At 47.3% G+C, this 8259-nt stretch overlaps 1 protein-coding gene across 1 annotated transcript in view; it reads left to right on the top strand.

The window, feature by feature from the left end:
- SP2 (Sp2 transcription factor) overlaps positions 1–7944 on the top strand; it is a 28425-nt gene extending 20481 nt beyond the window's left edge. Inside the window, exons 5-7 of the mRNA XM_084804754.1 lie at positions 2764–2938; positions 4667–4860; positions 6409–7944. Coding sequence (XP_084660880.1) covers positions 2764–2938; positions 4667–4860; positions 6409–6509 — 470 coding nt within the window. The 3' untranslated portion in view covers positions 6510–7944. The remainder of the gene's footprint in view (positions 1–2763; positions 2939–4666; positions 4861–6408) is intronic.
- The last annotated feature ends 315 nt before the right edge of the window (positions 7945–8259 follow it).

Below are 8259 nucleotides of genomic sequence, written 5' to 3' on the forward strand. Positions count from 1 at the left end.
CTTAAATCTATTCCTCACCTCCACTGTATATTCATCAGGGATATGATTTAGGTCATACCTGAACGGTTTAGTGGTTTTCCCTACGTTCTTCAATTTAAGCTGAAATTTTGCAAGAAGCAGCTCATGATCTGAGCCACAGTCAGCTCCAGGTCTTGTTTTTACTGACTGTATAGAGCTTCTCCATCTTTGGCTGCAAAGTACATAATCAGTCTGATTTCGATATTGACCATCTGGTGATGTCCATGTGTAGAGTTGCCTTTTGTGCTGTTGGAAAAGCGTGTTTGCTATGATCAGCGTGTTCTCTTGGCAAAACTCTATTAGCCTTTGTCCTGCTTCATTTTGTACACCAAGGCCATGCTTGCCTGTTATCCCGGTGATTTCTTGACTTCCTACTTTGGCATTCCAATCCCCTATGATGAAGAGGACATCTTTTTTTGGTGTTAGTTCTAGAAGGTGTTGTAGGTTTTCATAGAACCGATCCACTTCAGCTTCTTCGGCATCAGTGGTTGGGGCATAGACTTGAATTACTGTGATGTTGAATGGTTTGCCATGGATTCGTACTGAGATCATTCTATCGTTTTTGAGATTGTACCCCAGTACTGCTTTTCCCACCCTTTTGTTGACTATGAGTGCTACTCCATTTCTTCTAAGGGATTCTTGCCCACAGTAGTAGATATAATGGTCACCTGAATTAAATTCGCCCATGCCTGTCCATTTTAGTTCGCTGATTCCCAAGATGTCGATGTTCAATCTTGCCATCTCATGTTTGACCACCTCCAGCTTACCTTGATTCATTGATCTTACATTCCAGGTTGCTAAACAATATTGTTCTTTACAGCATCGGACTTTCTTTTCACCACCAGACACATCCACAGCTGAGTGTCCTTTCGGCTTTGGCCCAGCCGCTTCATTCTTTCTGGTGCTACTTGGAAATACCCTCTGCTTTTCCCCAGTAGTATATTGGACACCTTCCGACCTGAGGGTCTCATCTTCCGGCGTCATCTCTTTTAGCCTTGTGATACGTTCCATGGGTTTTCTTGGCAAGAATACTGGAGTGGGTTGCCATTTCCTTCTACAATGGACCACATTTTGTCAGAACTCTCCAGCATGACCTGTCCGTCTTGGGTGGCCCTGCACGGCATAGCTTATGGCTTCACTGAGTTACGCAAGCCCCTTCGCCACAACAAGGCAGTGATCCATGAAGGGGAAATCCTCACAATAGCTGGGGGAAAATGAATTTTTCCAGCAGCAATGTATTGTTCCCTGTTGTAATGCAAAGTATGTAGGGTGGCTTGGTCTTGAAGAGCCATCAAGACCCATTAGCTTTACAAAAGACCTGCTCCTGGTGGAGGTGAAAAGGGCTAGAACTCGTTTGTCCATATGGATCAAGGCAGCGGCCTGCGTTTTTGGCCTCTCCTTGGGGGCCTGGCTACAGGGACTTTCCAATTTACCACCACACCACTGGTGCCACGGCATTCTTTCTGCTCTGTTGTTGTTGTTCAGTCGTTAAGTGGTGCGTTAAGTGGTGTCCGACTCTTCGTGACCCCACGGACCATAGCACGCCAGGCCTTCCTGTCCTCTGCTCTCTCCCAGAATGTGCTCAAGTTCATATTCATTGCATCGGTGATGCTATCTAGCCATCTCATCCTCTGCCGTCCCCTTCTCCTTTTGCCTTCAGTCTTTCCCAGCAACAGGGTCTTTTCCAGGGAGTTTTCTCTTCGCATTAGGTGGCCAAAATATTGGAGCTTCAGCTTCAGTATCTGTCCTTCCAATGAGCACTCAGGGTTGATTTCCTTTAGGATGGACTGATTTGACCTCCTTGCAGTCCAGGGGACTCGTAAGAGTCTTCTCCAGCACCACAGTTCGAAAGCATCAATTCTTCGGCGCTCAGCCTTCCTTATAGTCCAGTTCTCACAGCCATACGTTGCTACTGGGAAAACCATAGCTTTGATTATACGAACCTTTGTCGGCAAGGTGACGTCTCTGCTTCTTACTGTGCTGTCTAGGTTTGCCATAGCTTTCCTCCCAAGGAGCAAGTGTCTTTTAATTTCATGGCTACAGTCACCATCTGCGGTGATGTTGGAGCCCAAGAAAATAAAATCTGTCACTGCTTCCATTTCTTCCCCTTCTATATGCCAGGAAGTGATGGGGCCAGATGCCATGATCTTAGTTGTTTTTAATGTTGCATTTCAAACCAGCTTTTGCACTCTCCACTTTCACCCTCAACAAGAGGCTCTTTAGATCCTCTTCGCTTTCTGCCATTAGAGTGGTATTGTCTGGTGTGGAGTGGAAGTAAGGAGTCATGCAGCACTTCATACATTTACCCTGTGAGGCTGAAAAGGCTATGAGAGGCTCGGCTTTCATAATGTAGCAAGTTGTCACAGGGGGAATAATGGTGAGCACACAGGAGTGCTGTGAAGCAGAGCTCCAGTGAGGACTAAAACCACAGACAACATAGTTGGGATACCTCCCATAAAGGGCTGGCAAGGAAATCTTTGGCCCCTGGACCCAGGCAGGAATGAGATGCTGGCACTCAGAACCCAAGGTGCTATTTCAAGCCCTATACAGGGCTGGCAACAGGAGAAGTGTTTAAGGGAGGGGAATACAAAATGGAACCTGAGGCATGTGGTATTTTTGCCTGATTTTGCATGGATGGAGTCCACTCTGAGTACCTCTCCCCCCCCCCCCCCATTTGCTCAGTTTGGGCACATCTTAGTGATGGAAAGGCCCTGAACCACAGCTTCATCCTCCCTCTTCCTGCAGGCCAGCAACAGCTGACAGTGCAAAACGTCTCTGGCAACAACCTGACCATCAGTGGCCTGAGCCCCACCCAGATCCAGCTGCAGATGGAGCAGGCACTCTTGGGGGACCTGCAGCCTGGGGAGAAGAGACGGCGGATGGCTTGCACCTGCCCAAATTGCAAGGATGGCGAGAAAAGGTATGATCAAGGGCTGAGGAATTCCAGGGAAGAAAGGGATGCCAACCCCCCTAGGCCTCTCTGCAGATTACTGCTCTGGGGAAAGCTGCTTCAGTTCCTGGGCTATTATTTGAGGTGGTAGAAACTACTGGAACAATATAGCAGTGCTTACGATCACTGAAGTTGGCCTGAAGAGCCTTCTTTAAAAACTGTTGTAATGTTTTCAGGAAATAATGCCTGAATATCAGTTACACTAAGACTACAGGGATGGTGTTTGGGAAGAGACTATGCTACAAGTATGAATGGACTTCCCATTGAGCAGTACACAAACGTTTAAGTATGTACGGGATATTCTTTTATAAGTGGCCTCCCTGGAGTAAACACTGAGGTGCCCTTAAGATAATGTTTAAAATGTTGTACACCATCTTAGTTTTTTTGTGAACCACCCAGAGAACTTCAGCTATTGGGCAGCATAGAAATGTAATAAATAAGTGAGGGAATTCGCTTCCCTTAACTATTAAAATATTTGTGGAGAAGCTAATAGCTCAAATGAGCTGTGGGAAGCTGTTTAGAGAGAGAGAGAGAGAGAGAGTGTGTGTGTGTGTTCGTTCGTTCATTCATTCATTCAAATGACTTTAGTTCTAGTCAACAGGGTCTTCAGAATTTTTTTCCAGGTGGTCACAAGCTCATTGCCTACATGCAACAAATATGTCTGCAGGAGCTTGCATTTGTTGAGTTTAGGAACCCCTCCCACCCAAACCTTAAGGTTTCATACAATATCTTCAGCCTTTTGGGATGGGAAACACTGAGTGATGTAGTTTTAGAGTATTTGCATCCACTGCCAAGGAATATTAGCAGTCGTAGTTCTCATTATATTTGTACTTTATATAATGTCCCTAGAACTAGATTATTGAAAGAAGTTATAGATGGTTGGACTAGAATGAGTAATGCACATAAAATGCTTCCTGTTGCTACAAAACTCAGGATAGATGCATTACTTTTGGGGTATCCCTGTTTGCTTTCATAGCTTATACAATCTGGAACAAACGTATACAGGCAATTGCTAGTTCTTGTTAAAGGGATAATTTAATCTCACCTAATTACTGTTTTAGTCCTGCACTAGAAAATACATTTTGAAGGCTTATGTTTACTGACCTTCCCTGTTCAGTGCCCTGTTTGGATATTTGAATGCATATGTGATAACTGTGTTGTCACCTGTAAATGATCTTTGAAGTGACCTTTTGTCATGAACAAATAAAACTGATGCTGGTGAGACAGAGTTTTCTCAGAAAGAAGTCGTAATGCTCTGGGGTTGATGCTGTGATGAGTGGAAGCTGTCTTGGATCATTGCTGGGAACAGTGGTGTGAAACTCTAGGTTACTGCCAGATGGGGCAGTGCAAGTGATGGGGGTGGGGGGAGTTGACTGCGGGATCCTCATTCAGGTAGCCCTGGGTCTTTGTTTGGGACTCCAGGTAATTGCCAGAAGGGCCAGTGTTGTGGGAAGAAAGCTGCTTAACTCTACTGGGCACTGTCATAAAGCGAGAAGGTGCAAGAGACCATAGGGTGTTGCTATACACAGATGTAGCGTGTGTACCAGCTAGTCATGATGCTCCTCCTTGGGTTGTCCCAGGAAGAGATAGTAGTGAATCTGGCCTCTGAAATGCCAGCCTGGATTGTTGCCAGGGGTTCCCAAGTCTTCACACTCCTTAAGTCTGTGAACCTCCCCCACCCCCTTTCTTTCCCTCCAGGTTGGGGGATCAGGGGAAGAAGAGGCACATCTGCCACGTGCCCGAATGTGGGAAGACCTTCCGCAAGACCTCCCTGCTCCGAGCCCACGTGCGCCTGCACACTGGTGAGCGCCCCTTCGTCTGCAACTGGGTCTTTTGCGGGAAGCGATTCACGCGCAGTGATGAGCTGCAACGGCACGCCCGGACACATACAGGTCTGTCATGTCATCCCTCTGCGCCCCTCTCTCACTGCGCCCCTGCTCTCTAGTTCTAGGAAAGGCACTTTATAAATACCATCTTCTTACATGTGCTCTCTGTCCTCTGTACAGCAGCCGTGTAAAGCAAACGTGTTGTTACATCACCCTGGGTTGTTTCGGGTGCAATCCTAACTAGTTAGGTGGCCGCCTCCAAATCTGGAGGCGACTGCATATCCAAAGCAAGGCAGGAGAGGCGTGCGGGGGGGATCGTTCCCTCCGCGCCTCCTGCCCTGCTATTTTCTGCTAGACAGCCTTTTTCGGCTGTCTAGCCATGGGGGGCCAACCGGGAGAAGTGGCTGTGTATATGGCGCATAGGATGTGTCGTACGCGCAACTCTGCTCTCCCCGCCCCGGAACGCCCCCAGCCCTTTTCAGTCACTCCATGCTCCTCTTCCAAGCATGGAGGACGGGGCTTCTCCGCACTGCCTCCGAGACAGCATGGACGTGGGGGGAGGTCAGTTTTCTGGGAACTGACCTCAGGGTGTGGGCTCCGAGGTCAGTTCCCAGAAAAGAGCATTTCCTACGGTCCACTAGACAATGTCTAGTGGGCCATAGGATTGCTCCCTTAATCCATGATGAGCTGCAGCATGTGCCAGGTGCATGCGGCACATATTATGCATATTATGAATATGCAGGCTCCGATGGCGTTGCAGTGTATCGTCCGAATCTTGGGTTATTTGAGGGTTAAATAACCCTTGCATAATCCTACTACAAACCGGGGGTTATGTGAGAGTTGTTTAACCTTTGAATAACCCATGGTGGCTGGGTTTGGACGACATGCCATAACCCCATTGGGGATTGCATATTCATAATGGTGGCCATACACACCTGGCATGCCCCATGGCTCATTGTGGATTAAACAACCTTCATAGCATCTCCAATGTTATCATTAAAGCCAGGAGTGCAGAACCTCAAGCGTGGGGCCCAAATCCAATCCTCTGGAGTTCCTTAGAAGGCCATGCCCCCTTTCCCTTTCCCCCCAACCACCAATCGTTTGGTGGTTTCCTGCCTTTGGGGCAGTGTTCCATTGAAGCTATTGGCACTCCTGGCTTTTGCTGACTTTGCGTAGCCCTGGCTGTTTATAAATAGGCTGGGGAATATTTGGAGGTCTACAAGTTCCATCTCCCTAGTTCATGAATGGGCTGAAATAAGCTTTGCTATAAAAAGGTATGCAAAGCAGCTTCAGCAGTCTGAGGCTTTCTCATGCTCCCAGCAACATAAGAATTGCCTCATGTTAGATCAGGTCTGGAGTTCTGTTTCCAAAATTGGTTTGCCAGATGCTCCTGAGAAGCTCACGGGCAGGACAACTTCCGTGCTGTGAATCTCTGTAGATGGAGGTTCCATTTAGCTGTTTGGGCTATTAGGAACATTACTTGGTCTAACCTCTTTTTAGAGCAATCCCATCTAAGCAAGTGCCTGTCCCCACGTCTTGCATCAAGTTACTGTATACATTGTGTGAGCCTGGTCATGCATGCTCAGTGTTGCTCTTGTTTCCTCCTCTGGGCAGGTGACAAGCGTTTTGAGTGTGCCCAGTGCCAAAAGCGCTTCATTAGAAGTGATCATCTGACGAAGCACTATAAAACCCACCTGGTCACCAAGAACTTGTAGGGCTGGATGCAACTGGGAAAAGCAGGGGAGCAGTCTGGGTGTTGGTGACCCCTTGCCAGGCGGGATGGTTTCTGCAGAGGACAGAAAAATGCCCAAGTCACACTCCTGACTGGGACATCGGCTTTCCCAGACACATCTGCACAAGGAAGGGAGTAAGAGCCACTGTTCCTTCCATCAGATGGCCTCCACCTTCTGGCACACTCCTTTAAAACTTCCTGGAAGGTGCATCAGACGCTGTGGCTTCAGCCTGGGATGAAGAAGGAGCAACATCACTTCCAAGTGAATTAGCTAAAGTCAGCACAAAGCCCAGTAGCGGGCAGGGAGAGGATGGGGAAATAGCAAGGCAAAGCCCACCCACCCACTGGCCTCCAGAGCTCACAGAACGAATGCCCTATTCCGCTGCACCAAAGGGCCTCCTCGTGTGTTTGATAGTAGCACCAGCGAAACTGTACCCAATCGTAATCTTGGTCCCCCCCCCATGTGCTCGTGAAGCTTTTGAATGGGGGACAGAGGAGCCACTCTAAATGGGACTCTCTGCATCCCCCCAGCACATTCCTACTTTATATTTAAAAGTATAAATATCTATAAATATATATCTATATATTAAAAAAAACTCCTTAGGAAGCCCCCGTTTTTTCTATGGAGAATGTTGCCTTATATTCCCCCCCCCCAGCTCCAAATTATGGATTGTGAGCAGGTTTTTTAATTTAAAGATTCCCTTTTTTTAAGACAAAGAAAACCCCTTGCCCCTCCTAAAGATGCAAGCACATTTCAAGGTCCCTGTGCTACTGCAGAGCTGTGTATCCAGACTGTGCCATTTACTGGTCTGTGAACTAGGGCATGCTCTGTGCATGCACAGGGGTTTCTAGGATGTGCGTGGCAGCAGCACTTTGTTCAGGAGAGTGGAGAATATCCATATGTGAGCCACTGGACCAAAGCCATGTGCCCTGGTCCAGACAACCACAGGTGCAGCAGAAACCTGCGCGTACACACACGAGGCGCATGGGCAGCCCTATGGGGTAAGGCATGCAATTCTGTATTGCTTGGCTCAGTACATTTCTGCACATCTGGCGATGCAGCTCCAACTGTGGAAATCGATTGCTTTCACTGAATTGGGGCAATAGGCTGCAGTCCAGTGCAGGGTTGCACTTCAAGCCCCATTGAAGTCAGCTGATGATTTGTGCTGAAATGCAAGGATTCTTTTTCCCAAAATGGAGCTTGCTCCCCCACCCCTTTTTTTGCTCCATTGGATTTCTTTCCAAGCAGACAGGTGTTATTCCTTCTCCTCCACCCCCCACTTAAAAAATCCCGATACAGCCCCTTCTGTGTATTATAGTGTACATTGTATCATAGACTATATATTGCGTTGTGTGTTTCCTACATGTTTCAAAAACATATGGCTTGTTATTTTTGAGCTTTTAAATTAAAAAAAATCCACTTTATTTTTTAGTTGTAACTGCTTGAAGTATGTTTTTCTTTAAGTGGCAAATCCTTGTTCTTAATTAATGCTGTAACTTGGCTGGCCACCTTGGCTCAGAAGAGGCTGGGGAGGAAGAGAACAATCACATTTCTTCATAAATAAATTTGTCAGAAGCAAGCCCCAGCACAGTTGGGGATAAAAGGATTGTTTTGCTGCTAGCAGAGAAGGGAACATCTAGGTAGCTTGTCGAGTAGTAAAGAGAAGTGCTGGAGTGGTGTGTTTGACTCCCCCCCCCCCCCCGGCATTTTCACACTTCATGCTCAGATTGGT

This window comes from Heloderma suspectum, chromosome 6 (assembly GCF_057233095.1).
Source record: "Heloderma suspectum isolate Gila_16-S chromosome 6, 16-S_ref, whole genome shotgun sequence".
Classification (NCBI taxonomy): Eukaryota; Metazoa; Chordata; class Lepidosauria; order Squamata; family Helodermatidae; genus Heloderma; species Heloderma suspectum.